At 43.7% G+C, this 18,371-nt stretch overlaps 1 protein-coding gene across 1 annotated transcript; it reads right to left on the bottom strand.

Annotated features, from left to right (window-relative positions):
• Positions 1-1,867: 1,867 nt before the first annotated feature.
• CLEC4F (C-type lectin domain family 4 member F) lies at positions 1,868-17,307 on the bottom strand. The gene is made up of 6 exons (XM_044659298.1): positions 17,232-17,307; positions 10,061-11,305; positions 8,851-9,002; positions 7,772-7,890; positions 2,867-2,996; positions 1,868-1,924 (listed from the first exon to the last, which is right to left on the bottom strand). The coding sequence occupies exons 1-6, from the start codon at positions 17,305-17,307 to the stop codon at positions 1,868-1,870; spliced, it is 1,779 nt and encodes a 592-aa protein (XP_044515233.1).
• Between the last annotated feature and the right edge of the window lie 1,064 nt (positions 17,308-18,371).

Raw genomic sequence — 18,371 nt, 5'->3', positions numbered from 1 at the left:
GATGCCCAGTCAGTCTCCCTGCAGTCTGTAGGCTCCTTTAAGGTGGAGTATGAGGAGCCCCTCCCTGCTGGAGTAAAAGCAGTAGCCAACAGGAGGTGAAGCTGACACACTTTCTGAATAAAATGGATACCTGGCCAATACTTCCTCTGAAGTCAGGTGGTTGCTATCTTCCCTCTACACAGCCCCTTAGCCCTGGATGATGTTATAAATAACTATAGAAGAAGCTCACAGTATCAGGCTAAGGGTTTATTTAAACACAGGAGGGAAAACTGAGGAAAGAGGGTTTAGGGCCTGGAGAAGCTATTGCTAAGGGTGACTGGCCAGTGTTGGCAATGGACCTAGAAGGTATGATCAGGCTGAGGGAACCAGCCCCTCAGCCAGGGATAATTTCCACTGCCCTGATGTTAAGTGGCCCACCAGCTAGACAGATGAGGTTGATGATATGGTTTAGGGGTGTCCCCGTGGCTAGGCTGACCTAACCTAATTTCCTACCCACGATCCACAACCCATACCTCCCTTCAACCTCCCTTCAACCTCCCTGGGGTCCCCAAGGGGAAGTCAAGGGGTAGCTGGGTGTCTGGGTGAGGTCAAGGAAATCAGAACCCCCAGGTTGGTTCTCCAGGGGTATTTATAGTCCCAGCTGAAACTGTCATATCCTGGGTCTGGCTCCTGCTGGGTCAAAGTTCCATTCTCCTAACTGCCAGGATTGCCTAGGGTAATTTTGCAAATGCAAGAGATCTTCCATAAATCCTGCATTACAGTTTAGACCAGAGGGATTGTTAATGTATAAAGAGTTACAGGTGAGATTTGAATCTGGGATCAAGGCTGGTGCACTTTGCATGGTGCCACCCAGTCTCTGATTGATCCAACAACCTTCCCTTCCTTCTGATTTGTGGTGTTAAATGTGAAAGGTTAAATACAGTCAAGAACTATTTACAGTTATCTAGGAGTTTGACAACTATATTACTAATGGGTCTGCAAGCTTTTCTTTAGTGGAAAGAGCATTGCTTGGGATATTAGAGGAATTGAGTTCAAATCCTGCCTTTATATGCACTCCTAACTCTCCTGGGTTTTCTCTACAATGCCCAGGAAGAGGTTAGAAGCTCAGTCCACCCAGGGCCCTCAGTCCTGAACTTCACACACCGGAAGAATCCTTTGCTGCTTCAGTTTCTCCCTCTATTTGACTGATTTCTCCCAGAATCTCCATTTGGAGGAGGATCAAGCCTGCCATGTTGTCATTTCTTTCTAGCCTGCACTGTAGGCTCTCATAGATTTTTTCCACAGTACTCCCTCTCTGGATCCCTCACTCTTGCTTTTCAGCCTTTTTGTGTACTTTTCTCCTTTTCAAATATAAACTCTTCCAAGGCAGGGGCTGTCTTTCTGTTTGTGTTTGAATTCCTAGTACCTGGAATATAATAAGTGTTTAATCAATGTTTGTTGTCTAACTTAATTAAAGGGGATAGTGTTATAAAACATTAGAACTCAGATATACAGAATTCAGGACGTAATTTGAGCCAAACACAAGATCCAGGGTTTTGATTAATCTGTTTATTCATTAAACCTGTAAGTGTGTGTGTGTGTGTGTGTATGTGTGTGTGTTGGGGAGGTGAGGTGGGGAGAAGTGGGGGAGGGATGATGAACCCCACAATGGAGAAGAAGGTTACCCCTCTCTAATGGGTGAGTAGAGAAGACCACTAGAGTCTCATTTATTCAGTGGTCTTATGTGCCCATACCAGACAGACCTACCTGCTAGTCAGTCAATAGAGAAGGCAAGCAGAGCTAAGATTAGACCTGGGTTAAGGGTGGGGGGAGAGGGGAAGGGGGATGGTGAAGTTCATGCTTCCACACAGATACATGAGCTGAGTGATTAGGAGGCTTGGCCGCTGTTCACCATTTGGTGACTGATTTGGGCAAATTCTTCTACCTGAGAGGAACAAGGGATTGTTTCCAATTCATTCAGAATATCCTGAGTCAATCAAATCATTGGCGACAGAATCAGTCCCTAGGAAGCTCAGACCTCTCTAGGCAGCAAGATCAGTCATTGAGATGATTTTCTACGAATGGTGGTACCTATCAAGGGGACATAACCTCATGAACGTGACCAAACTTTCCAGACCAGCTATCTACTCAGGGGTCAGGGTCAATAAAAATTATACTCAGGTCTAAGCCTTAATAGAGATCCAGCAAATAATGAGAATTCTAAGGCCTGAGGGTAGGCTGTGTTGGAGGTGGAGAGAGGAGGTGAGTTTGACAAAAGGTCTTCTGAGAATACTCTAAATTGCTCAGTGAATCAGCAGATATTTATTGAGTATCTGTGTATATAAGACATGGTAAAAAACATTGTAGGAGGGGGACTTAGGGTCTCAGACATGCTGTTAGTTAGACTTGAGCCCAACCTTGCTAGGGTTCAGAGATGTATTTGAGAGATGAGATTGCCATATGTGAAACAGAAAATAATGGTACAATCAAAAGACAGGCAAAAGCTAGTATACATCAGTAGAAGCTCAGAAAAGGGAGAGAGCAGTGTGGGCTGAGGTGGTCACAGAGTGGATAGGGCTTGATTTGATCTAAGGTTATAAATTTAGAGCTGGTAAGACCTTAGAAGTAATCAAGTTCTAGTCCCTTATTTTACAGATGGGGAGACTGAGGTACAGAGTGGCTGAGTGCCTTGACTAAGGTTACAGCAAATATCTGAGGAAGGATTCAAACTCAAGCCATAATGACTCCAAGTCCAACCTCCTTAAAATTAGGAATGTATTAACTGTTTGAGAAAGGAATCGAAACCGGCAAATAAGTCAAAGCTAATGTCTTGGTAGGGGGTGGGGGTGGGGGTGGGGGAGAGATTGAAACCCTTCGCTGGCCACACCACCTTCTTGCAGATCCAGGGGAAAGGTTGGTGACATATTATATCATTCCACTTCTCCATGAGATGGACACAGTCTTCTTGTATGCCATTACCATGGTTCCAGTTGTCTGGCTGGTTCCTGTTCCAAAACCTGGAAAGAAAAAAGGAGGAAATGGAAGGATTAGGGTTACTTGTAACTGCACTGAAAGGAAATGAATCCATCTCATCACTCACTGTCTCTCATTTGAACATAGAAGACCCTTGATTGGGATGGAGAGGGAGAGAGAGAATTGTTTGGAAATGAGACACTATCATGAATGGGGGAATGAAGTCCTGACCTATGAGAAATCTCTTGTGTTACTCGTAGGGAGAACATATAGAAGTGACCTCATGAATGACTTTTCTGGTCTCCCTAGCTGTTAGGGCTTCTCCACCCATCAGGTAACTTCGTATCCATTTTGAATCGTTTTTTTTTTTTAAATCTACACCTGCCTATGTGTATTATTTCTCTCATATGAACATAGGCAGGGACTTTTTTTTTTTTTTTTTTTTTTTTTTTTTTTTTTTTTTTTTTTTTAGCCCTAGTAGGATCTGGTAAAAAATAGTCACTTACTAAATGCTTATCGATGGCTTTATTGAGGAGGCTAGGACCGGTGAGGAATTTATTAGAAGTTGAAGGCTGGAGAGAGGAGAAAAGGGGTGTGTGTCTGTGAGTGTGTGAGTGTGTGTGAGAGAATAGGATTTTAGATGCTTACCCAGGCCAACGGGGATCCTCACTTCTCCTGTGCTTGGGTCCTGGTCAGGTAATTTGTGCCTGGCCTCCTACATTCTGTCTTTTTCCTCAGTTTCAATGGCACTGCCCCCTTCTGGTCTATTCCTACCTGTCTGCTCACAATTTGTGGGTCTCCTTTTCTTGATCATCCAGGTCAGGTCATCCTTGGCAGCAGTGGGGATGACCCTGGCCTCCCTCTCCTAGGCCCTCTTCCCCTTCCTTCTCTCCTACTGCTCTTCCCACCTCTCCTTTGCTCCTCTGATGCCATTTCACTTACTTTTTTCATCAGCTCCCTGCCATTAAATTGTTTCTCTTCAGATCTTCTTTTCCTGCACTAATTTTTCTCCTGACCTCCAGGTTCACAACTTTGATTACCTATTGGATATCTTGAACTGGATGTCTCATAGACACCTTAAATAAGGCAAATCCAAAATTGTATTCATTTGTTGTTGTTCAGCCACGTCTGACCCTTTGTGACCCCATTTAGGGTTTTCTTGGCAAAGATATTGCCATTTCCTTCTCCAGTTCATTGTACCAATGAGGAAACCAAGGAAAACAGGGTTGAAGGACTTGCTCAGGGTCACATAGCTAGCAAGGGTCTAAGGTCAGATTCAAACTCAAGAAGATGAGTCTTCCTGACTTCAGACCCAGTGCTCAATCCACTGTGCCACCTTGCTGCCCACGTATTCATCTATTTTTCACCAAAACTTGTTCCTCTTCATAACTTTCCTATTACTGATGAGAATATCACCATCCTTCCAGTTAATCAGGTTCCCAGTTTTGCTGTTATCCTCAACTCCTCACTCTCAATTCCCATATCCAGTCTGTTGGGAAGTCCCATCATTTCCTACCCTCAGAACATCTCTTGAATGGGCCCCCTTCTCACCTGGGACACTGGTCCTACCCTAGTGCTGTGTAAATAGAAATTTGTACCCCTGAACTACATTACCCAGAATCCTTCTCCCTCTGTCCACCTTGCGTCCTCACATTTTGTAAATAAGGTAGGTGGACTCCCCTGTGAGATCTGGGAAACTTCTTTCTTTTACTGAGGCTACTACTTTCCTTTTGCTTCAAGTTATTAACAGACTTCATAAAATATAATACTTGGAGTATTTGGATACTAATTTTTAATTTCATAGTGCAAACCTCTCTTTGCCTCATGTTTGTATTATTGCAATAGCCTTTTGGTTGATATTCCTGTCACAAGTCTCTCCCCACTGGGTCTTCCACTCACATGCTAAATCCATCTTCTTACCATGCAAATCTGATTGTCCCAACTCTTCCACCCATCTCCCATTCAGCAAACTCCAGTACTGGACTTCCTATTGCTTCTAGGATGAAATATCTAATCATCTGTTTGGCATTCAGAGTCCTTCACCACCTGCCCACCTCCAGTTTTCTTCCATCTTATACCTGCTCCTCCCTGCCTCCACTCTGTGATCCAGTGACATTGGCCTCCTTGTGGCTCCTCAAACAAAACATTCCAATGGTCAACTCTTAGGTGCTTTCAGTGGCTCTCTGCCATCCTTGAAAGACTTTTGTGAAGATTAAAATTAATGTACAAAATGCTAAATATTATATTTATAAATTTTATTAATAATAAACTAACATATAAAGCTAACTAAAAGGGTACTAACCAGCCTGCTCCCAAGAGCAAAAAAGAGAAAGAGGGGAGGAGCTACAGAACTCATAAAATAATAATGTGATCATGCAAACCTGGAGGCACAAGAGAGATTAAAGGGAATTTTGGGAAATACTAAGGGACTTGTGGAGGATGCTGTCCAAGGTTCAAAATCTCCATTTATACACTTTCCTCCTACTCTCCATCTGAGGCTTCTCCAGCCAATCCTAGTCCTCCTGAGTCTTAGTGCCCTCTCTCTATTGACTGTCTCCAGTCTATCAGGTCTTTAACTTCTTGGTGCAAAATCCTTTGTTCTTCCTCTTCCCCATGAGACTTCTTGAGGGCAGCGACCATGCTCTTGCTCTTCTTTGTCTCTCCAGCACTTAGTAAGGTGTCCGATGGATAATATGACTCACATTTCTATAATACCTTAAGTTTACAAAGTGCTTTTTCCCCTCAGCAACCTAGTGATGTAATGGGGGTAAGCAGAGGAGTCTTCCAGAGGAGACCGCCAGACTGGGCACTTCCCATGGAACAGAGGTTTTGTCTGATTCCACAGGGAAGAGCCCCTTGTGGGGGCTTGGGATCTTCATTAAAGGATATATCCAACTTCATCATCATTTCCTGCAGGAGCAGGGGAAGATAGACAAGGAGGGGTGTCAAAGATGGCTGGTGCTTGGGGGCAGCTGGGTGGCTCAGTGGATTGAGAGTCAGGCCTAGAGATGGGAGGTCCTGGGTTTAAATCTGGCTTCAGATACTTCCTAGCTGGGTGACCCTGGGCAAATCCCTTGACCCCCATTGCCTATCCCTTATTGCTGTTCTGTCTTGGAACCAATATATAGTATTGATTCTAAGGCAGAAGGTAAGGATTAAAAAACAAAAAGATGGCTTGTGCTTGAGCAGGAAGAACTGCCTGCTTGGTGGACTTTAAAAAGAGAAATAACTTCAGTTCTTGCTCACTCTTCTCTTTTGAATTTGTGGCTTAGAAGTCTGGCAGCTCTTTCTTGGTTTCTTGGTGGAGATGGAGAGTATTTCTTCCTTCTCCCCATTCTTAAGTGAACTCTGGTGACTACTCTCTTGTGGCAGTGAGGACATGTGCTTGCCTAAGTGAACCTGAGGCTGGATCTCAATTCCTTAGATAGGATATGACTCCTCTGACTGGCTGTGGTCATCTCCTCCAAGAAACATGGAGTTGTAGGAAACAACTTAAAAAAAATTTTTTTTTTCAAAAGCCCTTACCTATGTCTTAGAATCAATACTGTGTATTAATTCTGAGGTAGAAGATCAGTAAGAGCTGGGCAATAGGGGTTAAAGGACTTGCCCAGGGTCACAAGAAAACAACTCTTGGTGCCCAGCAGCCCCCAGGAACTCCTGACTCCATGAGTTCCTGAAATCTCCACCAAGGTTAGAAAACTCCCTCTCAGGACTGCTGAGCAGAAATTTTTGTTCAGGGAAAGAAATTTAAAAAGAGAGCAAATAGGGGGCAGCTGGGTAGCTCAGTGGAGTGAGAGTCAGGCCTAGAGACAGGAGGTCCTAGGTTCAAACCTGGCCTCAGCCACTTCCCAGCTGTGTGACCCTGGGCAAGTCACTTGACCCCCATTGCCCACCCTTACCAATCTTCCACCTATGAGACAATACACCAAAGTACAAGGGTTTAAAAAAAATAAAAAAAATGAAAGAAAATAAAAAGAGAGCAAATGTCCTAAGATTCAGTCTCAGGCTCAACTAGACAAACTTATGTTCTCACTGCCTTGGAAACATAGTTGCTGCCTGGGAGAGGGGAATCTTCCTTATTCCTACCAGGAAGTCCAGGGGAGAAATTCCAGAGTCCCAAGGAGTTCCAAGCCACACCATCAAAAGTGAGGAAGACAGAGTGAGAAGGGAAATTTTCTCCTTTTATGGTTTATTTGAGTAGATAGACTTTTCCTGTCTTGTCACAAATCATCTTTGATCCAGCCTCAAGGAGACTGGTTGGACTTTGAAGACCAAACAAGAGTCATGCCCTTTCACAAGAAGCTTAAGTATAGGGTCTTCCAGAAGGGTCAGTGGATAGGCTTAGCTTCATAGGAAATATCCCAAACTGGAAAATCAGGAAGGCTCTCCTGATGACCTCTATCATTTAGAGGTTATTACTCCTCCCCCTCCCACTATTTTATGCATAAGCAAACCCCCTCAGAGACCTAAAGAGATGAGTCCGAAGTCACACCACTGGAACAATTTGAACCCAGATATCCAGAGTTCATGTCCAGATCATGTGGTCATAGTGGGGTCTCTGTGGAGGTTAGATGCTCAAATGGAATCAGACCAAGCAGGTAGATTCCTAGACTTTCTCTTATCCCCAGACATCAAAACTTGTCCTAACCTCCTTTACTAGTTGGAAACACACACACACACACACACACACACACACACACACACTCATGCATATACACATGAGTGTCATGAACCCACATACCCAATTTCTCTGGCCTCGTTCTGCCCAGAACAGGCACATGGTGCTGTCCATGGAGCTGTGCAGACACTCTGGACTCACCTTTTGCTCTTGGCACTGTTATAAGGAGTCCCATCTACCCATCGCCAGACACCTTCCGTTCCTTTGTCAGTCAGGCCAATCCAGTGATAAACTCCATTTGTCCTCTTTTTCAGAAACTCCTACAGAGAGGAATTAAGATTTAGGATTATAATGACTCCTTCCCTCCCCAGTACAATAATTATTCTATATTTACTTTGAATATATACATACGTAATTTTTATTGACATCTCTGTACATGTTGATTCATTGAAATCAGAGATTTATTTTTGTATCTCTAGCACATAACAAAGTATCTAAGACTTAATAAATGCTTGTTGCAGCAACAAAATGTATGTGTTTAGGGAGGTAGGTTGAAGCATCTATGTACATGTATCTTTATTTTTTATTATTCATTTTTATACTAGAGTAACTTTGAAAACAAAAACCCTAAATCACATACCCATAATAAGCAAGTGATAAGTCATATGTTTTCCTCTGCATTTCTACTTCCACAGTTCTTTCTCTAGATGTGGAAAGCATTCTTTCTCATCAGTCCCTCAGAGTTGTCCTGGACCATTGTATCGCTTTTATACACATGTATATTTAGAGGAATGTGAGAGAGTATATCTATAGCTGTGCATCTGTATGTCTCTATATGTGTATGATTTCTCATTCTCTAACTGCAGCACCTTAGGGAAAAGATATCTGGGATGTCCCTTGGTGGAACCCTAGAGTCAGGCACAGAAGGTCCCATTTCCTTTATCTCCTGGAAGCTTGGCTCCTGCTCTTACCAGCTGTTGTCTGGTTTTGTCCTGCACCAGAGTCCAGAGTCCTGTCTTTAAGGAGTCCAGCATTTTCTATTTCAGTGTGAATCAATTCCTCTTGGGGAGGTTGGATGTTCCAGGGTACATTTGTCCCTTTGTCCCCATCCCTCTATCCTTCCTATCCCCTCACTGCTAAGAACAAAGTCTCTGTAAGGAATTCTAGAATGTCAGAGATAGAAAGGAACTTAGGGCAGAGAGGTAAGGGTTGGGAAGTGTCTTAGAAATGGTCTCTGTATAATTTCCAACTTTGACAGCTGAGGAAACTTAAGCCATGACCTGTTCTTCTTCTGATGTCACTGAGGTCAGATGAGAATCAAGGGAGATGCAGAACTGCTCAGCTTCATCCCAAGATTTTTTGGTCTTTGAAAAGTAATATGCCTTCCCCTCATAGAAGCTCCAGCCTTGGACAATGAGCTGCAGAATGCTATCTAGGGGGAGAGAAAAGAACAGATGAAGTCTCTTCCCATCCTTCCTAGATTCTTTTTTTTTTTAAACCATTGCCTTCCAAATTAGAATCAATACTATGTATTGGTTTCAAGGCAGAAGAACAATAAGGGTTGGGCAATGGAGGTTAAGTGACTTGCCCAGGGTCACACAGCTAAGAAGTGTCTGAGATCAGATTTGAACCCAGGACCTCCCATCTCTAGGCCTGGCTTTCACTCTACTGAGCCACCCAGCTGCCCCCTTTCTAGATTCTTGACTTCAAAACATCTCCCACTCTTTCACCTGGAATTTTCTGCCATATTTATGTCCTTCTTTGCCTTGTTACATTCTCAATCTGGAATATCCCTCCATAAAGGCTGCTCCCCTCTCTGGCTGGTGAGGTCCTCCCAGGGGAAAGGATAGTCTCTAGTGTTGATGCTAAGTAAACTGGGGTTCATTAAATCTTTCCAGGCTACAAGTTTGGGAGTTTTTAGATTCAACGTCAACACTAGAGAGCCCTCTCTTCTCTCCTTACCCTTATTTTATAGAACTTTGAGCTGAGCTCCTTCTTTGCACTTTTGATGCTTGGATTTTCCCCTGGAGAATATATATGTATATGTATATGTATATGTATATGTATATGTATATGTATATGTATATGTATATGTATATGTATATGTATATGTACATGTATATGTATATGTATATGTATATGTACATGTATATGTATATGTACATGTACATGTACATGTACATGTATATGTATATGTACACACACACACACACATATATATCTCCAGGGTTTTTCTTCAAAACCCCTATCCCAATATTTGTAAAAATGGTTTCTTTTGTATCCATATCTTAGAAACTATACTGGCCTTTGTCCGTAAAATGGACATATTTGGAATGATAACTTTGAAAAAAGTAAGCGTCTTTTTCATTATGTCAACAAAAATTCTTCTCTACCCCCTCTCTTGGCTACAGAGTTTTTTCTTTTTTCCTTTTCTCCACATTACATACATATCTCTATCGTCCTCTCTATTCCTTTTTTAACATTACTCACCTTGTTGCATTTGCTGTTGCTGGGTGACTGCCTCCTGCTGACTTTTTATCTTTCGGATTTCTTGGATTTCATCACTTAAGGCAGTGACAGTGGCCAGCAGTGTTTCCTTTAACTTCTGTATCTCTCCATCGGTTCTATTCAAGCCACTTTTTAATTCCGGAATCTGGGACGTTAAATCACTTGCTCTTTGTAAACCTGTCTTTAACCTCTGGATCTCATCATTGGCTTTTGCCAGGCCCTTGGCTAATGTCTGGATCTGGGAACCTGAAGTGATGGCATTCTTCAGACCTTCTTTCAACATCTGGATCTCTGTGTTCTTTATTTCCAAATGACTTTTCAGTAGCTGGACCTCTGGCTTCAAGGCATTGATAGTTTTAAGATCCCCTTTTAACATCTGGATCTGAACGCTGGCATTCTTCAGGCTGATATTTGCCACCTGTGCCCAAGCATTGACATTTTCTAGACCCATTTTTAATATGTGGATCTCAGCATTGGTCTTTTCCAAATGTCCATTTAGGACCTGGATCTCAGCATTGGTGCTTTCCAAATGGCCTCTTAACATTTGGGTCTGGGCATGAAGAGCATTAGCATCCTCCAAATCTTTGTTCACTCTTTGCAACTCAGCCTCGTTTTTTTCTAAATTGTTTTGTAACATTTGGACCTGGAAACTTAAGACACTTTTGCCTTCCAAATTTGTTTTTAGCATCTGGATCTCAGCATTGGAAGCTTCTAGACCACTCTGTAACACCTCAGTCACAGAACTGAAAGCACTTGCATTCTTTAGATCTTCCTGTAAGGTCTTGATCTCTCCACTGGCCTTTTCCAGATCGTGTCTTAGCATCTGGGCCTGGGATTGTAAGGCATCCACGTTCTTCAGACATCCTTTTATCACCTGGACATCGGTGCTAGTGTTTTCCAAATGATTATTTAGACTTCGAATCTGTGAATTTAAGTCACTGACCTTCTTCATCTGCTCTCTTAACATTTGGATCTGAGTGCTGAGGTTCGTTAGGTTTTCATGGGTCACCTGGGTCTGAGTGCGGGTGTTTTTCAGACCTTCTTTTAACATCTGGATCTCAATACTGGTGTTGTCCAAACTGCCTTTTAGCACTGGGCTCTGGGAATTGAAGGAAGTTGCATTTTCCAGGCTATTGTTAAACATCTGGATCTGAGCACTCCAGGTGCTAATATTCTTTGAGCCAAACCTGGACATTTGGACTTTCTCCCCTCGGAATAGCTGGGAATCTGGAGAGGGCAAGATGATAAGATTAGCCAAGGGTTATAGCTGGAATGAGGACTCTAGGAGAGAGCTGAGGGGTCCCCTACTCCCACCCCAGGGGCAGGGGCAGTTGTAGAACCTGGTTAAGTTCTAGTCTGACCCACTTGGCCATGGCTGAAGAGCCACCACTGCCACCTGGTGGCAACATATTCAACTTCAGGATCAGCTAGATTTAAAAACAGCTTCAGCAATCCTGAGGCTACAAATGTACCATCTGCAATGAATAGGTGCCCAGGCTAGGTTGGCTCAGGGGCACCTAGGGTCTTGTTATAGCCTCTTAATTTCCACAGATCATTAGCCAACATTGGAATCACCTACATACAATAACCTAAATGTAGGAATGGGGAAGAAGGAAAAAGAGATGAGATATTTTCTTTTGGCCTTCAGCCCTGTCCCTTTTAGCTCTGGCTATTTGGGTCAGTGTTCATATTGGTGTGGGCAGAGGGTTAGGACGGATCACCTTTGAAGGCTCATCGGATCATAGATGCAGAATTGGAAGATTCCTTAGAGGTCTTTGAATCCAATCTCCTCATTTTAGAGAGGAGTAAACTGAGTCACAGAGGGCCAGTGAATTCTACCATTTTGATGGATAGGAATGGAGGGAGAGAATATTGAGGACTAGTGACTGCCTCTGCTAGCCTTATTGGTACAGCCACTTATCAGGTTTAGAGAATGGCCATTTGCTATGGGTCCCTTGCAATGTGGGGCTCTTCAGGCAATACTATTTCTACAAATCCGAAGCACCATATTCTTAGGTTATCATTGTGACTGTTCTGAGAATTGTAGGGTGGGGAGAAGCAGAGATTCCAACCCTAGTGGGGTTGAGAAAGGGGAGTGAGAGAGAAGTTCATAGCACTTTCCATCTAGTAGTTCATTTGAATCTCACAATACTGTGTCATTATTATCTCTACTTCATAGATGAAGAAATAGATGAATAGAAAAGTTAAGGTACTTGACCAGGGCCATATAGCTAGTGACTATGTGGGACAGGATTCAAAATTAGGGATTCCATATTCTAAATCCATCTAGACCAGTGGTGGGCAAACTATGGCCCATGGGCCAGATGCAGCCCCCTGAAATGTTCTATCTGGCCATGACATTATTCCTAATCTGACAAATACAATGAGTAGGATACAAATACAATGAAATTTTGAAAGAGTTGCCTTAGAAACAGACTGACAGATGAGCATTTCCTTTCCTTTGGCCCCCTCTTTAAAAAGTTTGCCCATTACTGATCTAGAGGTATCAGTCCAGGTACTGAGAGTCTCTGGACACTTCAGGGCTCTGGGGAAATGGGGAAAGTTCTTGCCTTGAGACTGACTACAGTGGGGACTCCTTGGGGGACATGAATCTTTCAGAGTGGGACCTGTGGCCCATGGTGAGAGCTGAGGTGAAGGTGGTGTGGGAATGTTCCTTTCCCAGATTCAGACCATCTGACCAGACTTGGAGAAGCCTAGACAAGGCTATAGTTGGTGAGAAGGTTATTTGTAGAAGAGAGGGAAAAGGAGCCATTTTTCAGTTGTATCCGCCTCTTCATGACCCTATTTGGAATTTTCTTAGCAAAGATATTAAAGTGGTTTTCCATTTCCTTCTCCAGCTTATTTTACAGATGAAGAAATGGAGGCAAAAGGGGTTAAGTGACTTGCCCAGGCTCACACAGTCAGTAAGGATCTGTGTGGCCAGATTTGAATTCAGGAAGATGAATCATCCTGACTCCAAGCCTGGCTTTTTACATTGTGCCACCTTAGCAGGGCCCAAAGTCCAAAACTCCTCAAAACTTACACAAAACCATAGTAGCCACCAGAAGTATGATCAGACAGATGAGGATAAGTGAGACCTTCCTTGATGTCCTGAGGGATGAGAGATTCTTAGAGTACACACCTGGAGAAAGAGAGCACAGTGTCTCAGAAACACATTTGTTCTGTGACCTTGGACAGTTCCCCTGTCCTCCATTTCCTCAGCTATTGAATGGGGATCAGATCCCCTTCCCTGCTTCCTTTCCCATTGGATTTGTAGAAAGTCAATCATTCTTTGAAAAAGATCCGAGTCCCAAATGGAAAGTATTTCTGGGAGGATAATCCCTGGTATTTGATGCTCATAACAGCTCTATACAAAAGACATCACATATAAATAACCTCCCCATAGTTACACAGTTAGTTGTGTAAGATTTTTTTTTTTCATATACTGTATTAATTCTTCTATCAGGGTGCCGGCATAGAAAGGACCCAATCCTTCTACAGCAGAGAACTGAGGTCTTACATCTCAGGCACCATCCAGGCTACAGATTTTTGCATTTTTATGTCCTTAGGAATGTTCCTTTCCCAGATTCTGACCATCTGACCGACTGGAATGTTTTACAATGATTATTTTCCTGCTTGTGTGATAAACCTTGACCTATCTCATGTGTTGGTGTGGGGAAGAGTTGAGAGTTTGATGGATCACTTCCTAATTAGCTGTTTACTGATTGGAGATGTCTTGAGTTGGTCAAGGGAGGTTCTGAATAATGAGCTTCCAAAAGTGTTTCTAGGTACCCAATATAGGAGGGAAGGGGGTTTTTGCTCATTAGGCACTTTACTGGGTATGATGCTGGCTTTATCAATAAAATGATATTCTTACCCCAATTCAACCTCTCAAAATAATTTTAATCCTAACATATATGTTGGAGGTAGAAAGTGAATGGATCTAGATGTGTGACCTTGGGCCAGTCACGTAACCCAGATTTCCTAGCCTTTGCTGCTCTTCTTTCTTAGAATTGATGCTAAGACAGAAGGTAAGGGTTTAAAAAAAAGAAGTGAATGGAGGGGGCAGGTAGGTGACTCAGTGGATTGAGAGCTAGGCCTGGGGACAGGACCCTGGGTTCAAATATGGTATCATACATTTCCTAGGTGTGTGACCCTGGGCAAGTCACTTAACTTCCATTGCGTAGCCCCTACTACTATTCTCCCTTGGAACCAATACATGATATTGATTCTAAGACCCAAGGCAAGGGTTTTAAAAAAAGTGAATAAATTTCTCTTTGACTCTAGATCTAAAACATTCATTATTATGCCACACTGCCTCCAATTTTAAAAAGAGCCCATACCTTTAGAGTTGGAAGAGTCAACAAACACTTATTGTATCAACAAATATATTATTGTATCCTAAAAAATATGAAGATGGTTAAAACCAGTCCTTACTCTCAAGGAGCTCATAATCCAGTGGGGAAGACAACATACAAACAATTCTTTAAAAACAATCTACGGACAGGATAGATTGGAAATAATCAAGGAGGGTATGTGTGTGTGTGTGTGTGTGTGTGTGTGTGTGTGTGTGTGTGTGTGTGTGTGTGTGTGTGCTCTCCTGCATATGAAGTAGAAGGCAGCCTGGTATTCTAGAGTTAGAGAAGCTGCTTTCAATCCTAGCTCTTCCATTTATTAATTGGATGACCTGACAAATTCCTTCTCTCCTGTGAGCTGATTTTCTCATTGGATTTAGAACAAATCAAGGGTCCCTAACTCTTTTTGTGCATGCTCTGGACCCCTTTGGCAGCCCAGCAGATGGACCCCCATCAGAAGAATGTTTGTAAATGCAGAAAATAAAATACATCATATTGAAAGGCCAATCCTTCTCCAAGGATTAGATCACAAGTTCAGGGACCCCTAGTGACTACACGGATTTCGAGGTCTTTTCCAGCTCCAAGTTAATGAGCCTACAAAACATATTCCTCAGGAATGACAAGAACAAAGTCCTGGGTAGAGAAGAAATGGGACCTTTGATCAGGGAGGAGAGTGTTCGTGTGTGGTATTGACAGCTTCTGGGGTTCAGCTTAGACTGAAAAGGGTAATGAAGCTGGGTGTGTGTGTAACGGGTGAAAAATGGGACCAGGGCCAGAGTCAGGGTAGGAAAACAGAGCCTGGAGCCAGGAGAGACCTCAAGAAATCCCTGGGTCCAACCTCTTGTCCTCAGGAGAGTTATTCTTTAAACCAAGAGCTCTTTGCCTATGGGTGGTCCACTGGATAAAGACTTGAGTCCAAATCTTCCCACAGACTTTTACGAGCTCTGTAACCATGGATGAGTTGCTTAATCTCTGTTTGCCTCCATTTTCTCAACTTAGAAATGGGGATAATAAGTGGCAGATTTGTCCCCATATATGCCATAGGGCTGTTGTGAAGATCAAAAGAAATATAATTTGGAAAGCATTTAGCATAGGGCATGGCACTATTATGGGTAAAAATAGGGGAGTTGACTTAAATATTAAATGTGGGTCCAGAAGGTTGTGAGGGAGACAGGAATGACAGAAGGTAGGACCAAACAAGGTAGGGAGACTGGGTTTAACTGATAAGGAGATGTCTGTTAACAGAAGTGACAGACCTAACTGCCACTCTGCACCATCTAGACAAGGCCTATGGAAACTAGCAAGTAAATGACAAGATTTTATAACAACTTTAATTAAGGGAACTATGGTAAGGATGGGAATAGGGGTTTCTACACTTTCAGACTAAGGGCAAACTACAGGGTCAGGGGAGGGACTTATCTACACTCAACTGAGACCTAAGCAAGACAGGGGCCAGAGACTAGCAGGACTGATGTGGACATCCTCACAGCAGAGTCCAGACTCACTCCAGCGATGTTCCAGCTCCTCCAGGACCACTGGCTATACTCTTTCAGGTGGGAAGATTCTGGGAGCTGACCCAGCCCAAGTTAACCTGCAACTCATGTTGGGATTAATAATCTCTATCAAAATCCCCCACAAGTAGATGTCAGTCTTCCTTCAGGATCCCGGGGAATCAGGGTACAACTCCACTTCCTCTGAGGTCTCCCAGGGTCAGTTACAACTTGTCCCAACCACCATGGAGTCCGTCTCAGAGAGAGAGGCACACTTCCTGCTTCCCCATTCCAGTTGGAATTCTCCAGCCCTTCCTGTTAGGTCTCCAAAATAATAACTAAGTAATCCTCCTCACAACAGCACATAGTAGGTGCTTCATAAATGCTTGTTCCCTTCCCCTTTGTAATCTTATATATATTATTTTATGAATTTAAAAATATTCTTCTGAAAAAGCATCCCTCAGGCTTCTGAAAAGGGGTCACACCAGGCTGTCCATGGGATCCAGGGCACAAGGAAGTCTAAGAACCCCTGAGCTACTAAGCTATTTGGGAGAAATGTTATATAAGGTGTATCCTATATGGGGTTATAAACAGTCAGTGATGGGTTTATCCATTTGGGGATTACTGATAATTCATAGGAACATAGATTTAGAGTTGAAAGAAACATTGGAGACCATGAAGCCAACTCCCTCTTTTTACACATGAGGGACCTGAGGTTCAGGGAGATAAAAGGATTTGCTCTTGGGTGGCAAGGGTTCTCAGAAGTAGCATCTGAACCTGGATCTTCTGGACTCCAAGTCCAGCACCCTAGGTCCTGAAGTCACACTACCTCTAGATAAAAAATGAATGAAAATGCCAATCTCCAGACTTTTGCCTCCCTGGCTCTGCCATCTCCAGACAAAGTCCCATCCTCCCATTGGTTGTTTCTCTGGGGGCCTTGATTTTGAGGCCAGCCAGCCTTCATTCATCCTCATTCCTGGCTTTGTTACTGAGGCACTGGACTTTGCCAGTGTGCCCTCAAATAGGGGAATCTTCTCCTCCTTTTACCTTTTAGGCTCCCTTTTAGACATTGCCTTACCCTATTAGAATGTAAGCTCCTGGAGGTCAGGGTTTGGCTTTTTTTTTTTTTTTTGTATTTGTAACCCTGGTGTTGAGCATGACGTTGACATGACTCTCAGACCCTCTCTGGCTGGCTCATTCCCAGACCCTACCTGAACTGCCCAAGGACCAGGCACAGTCGTGTGAGAGGAACCTGGGAGAGGATCCCAAAGGAGGGGAAAGTGGAGATGGGAGCTCTGGTGGGCTCACCTTGAGGCTTCAGCATGATACTCTGGCGACCTGCATCGAAGAAGGCTCTTGGGCTGGCTGCCTCTTTCTTCTCCATCACGGGCTGCTCCCCCACCTCTGACCTGAGGAGCCGGACCCAATTCTTGTATCTGGCTCGTCTCTTCAAGAGAGCTTGGTCTGGAGACACTAACGGGAAGTAAAACTGACCTGCTGGTGCCTTTCTAGGCTGATGCCCCGGGCCCCCTCCCAACTTACCGCGGAGCCCTCAGTCCTTTTGACTCAGCAAAACTGTGCTCAGCAGCCAATGGGTTGGGCTCCCTGTCTAACTTGGGGGCCCTCAAGGGAACTCCTCAACAGCCTCCCTATCAGGCCTCCGTCCTTCCTCTCCTGCCTCACAACTCTGGTTAGGATGCAGCTCTGGAGAAGTCTGTCCCCTCATCCTAGCCAGAGACACAGCTGAGCTCGGCTACAAGAGGGTCCCTGACCTCAGGCTCCTTTGGGGCGAGTGCCAGGAGCCACCTGAGGGTCACACTAGCCTCTCACTGATGTCCCCTCCAGGTACGAGACTTTCTATGAAACCCGATTCAGCTTGAGGCTGGGAGAGATATTATATAAGATGCTGTATAAGCCGTGTTATATAAGGAGTTATAAAAAGCCGGCGAGGCATTTACCCATCTGGGGCTTACTGGTAATTCATAGGAGGCGAAAGAGATGCTGGCCAGGGCAGCTATGTGGCTGAATGGATTGAGAGCCAGGCCAAGAGATGGGAGGTTCTGGGTTCAGATCTGACCTCAGACACTTCCTAGCTATGTGACTCTGGGTGAGTCATTTAACCCCCATTACCGTGGAACCAGTGCATTGTATTGATTTTAAAATGAAAGGTAAAGGTTTTTTGTTTTTGTTTTTGTTTTTGTTTTTAAAGAGACATTGGGGATTGTCAAATCCAATTGCCTTTTTTTTTCTAATAAATGAGAGAACTGAGACTCAGAGAGATCGAAGACTTGCCCTCGTGCCTGAGGGACTTGTCTGAAGCTGAATCAAGTTTCATAGAAAATCTCAGCTGGAGGGAACCTCAGAGACCATCTGGTCTGAGTAAGAGTCTCCATATTTATAACACCCCCCCTTAAGGAGTGATCCTCTAGCTTTTGCTCGAAGATTTCC

Source organism: Gracilinanus agilis, chromosome 2, assembly GCF_016433145.1.
Source record: "Gracilinanus agilis isolate LMUSP501 chromosome 2, AgileGrace, whole genome shotgun sequence".
Classification (NCBI taxonomy): Eukaryota; Metazoa; Chordata; class Mammalia; order Didelphimorphia; family Didelphidae; genus Gracilinanus; species Gracilinanus agilis.
Note: the sequence above shows the minus strand (reverse complement) of the source record. Positions and strands in the feature narration are given on the sequence as shown.

Bases quoted from the DNA above. Each gene is read 5' to 3' on its own strand.
- CLEC4F (XM_044659298.1), bottom strand. From the start codon at position 17,307: ATGGAGAAGAAAGAGGCAGCCAGCCCAAGAGCCTTCTTCGATGCAGGT. The intron at 9,003-10,060 runs GTGAGTAATGTT...CTCTCCCCCTAG, and splicing joins GCAACAGCAAATGCAACAAG to ATAGCATTCTGCAGCTCATT. The intron at 1,925-2,866 runs GTGTGGCCAGCG...TGTTCCTCTCAG, and splicing joins CCTGGATCTGCAAGAAGGTG to GTAGAAGAATTTGCCCAAAT.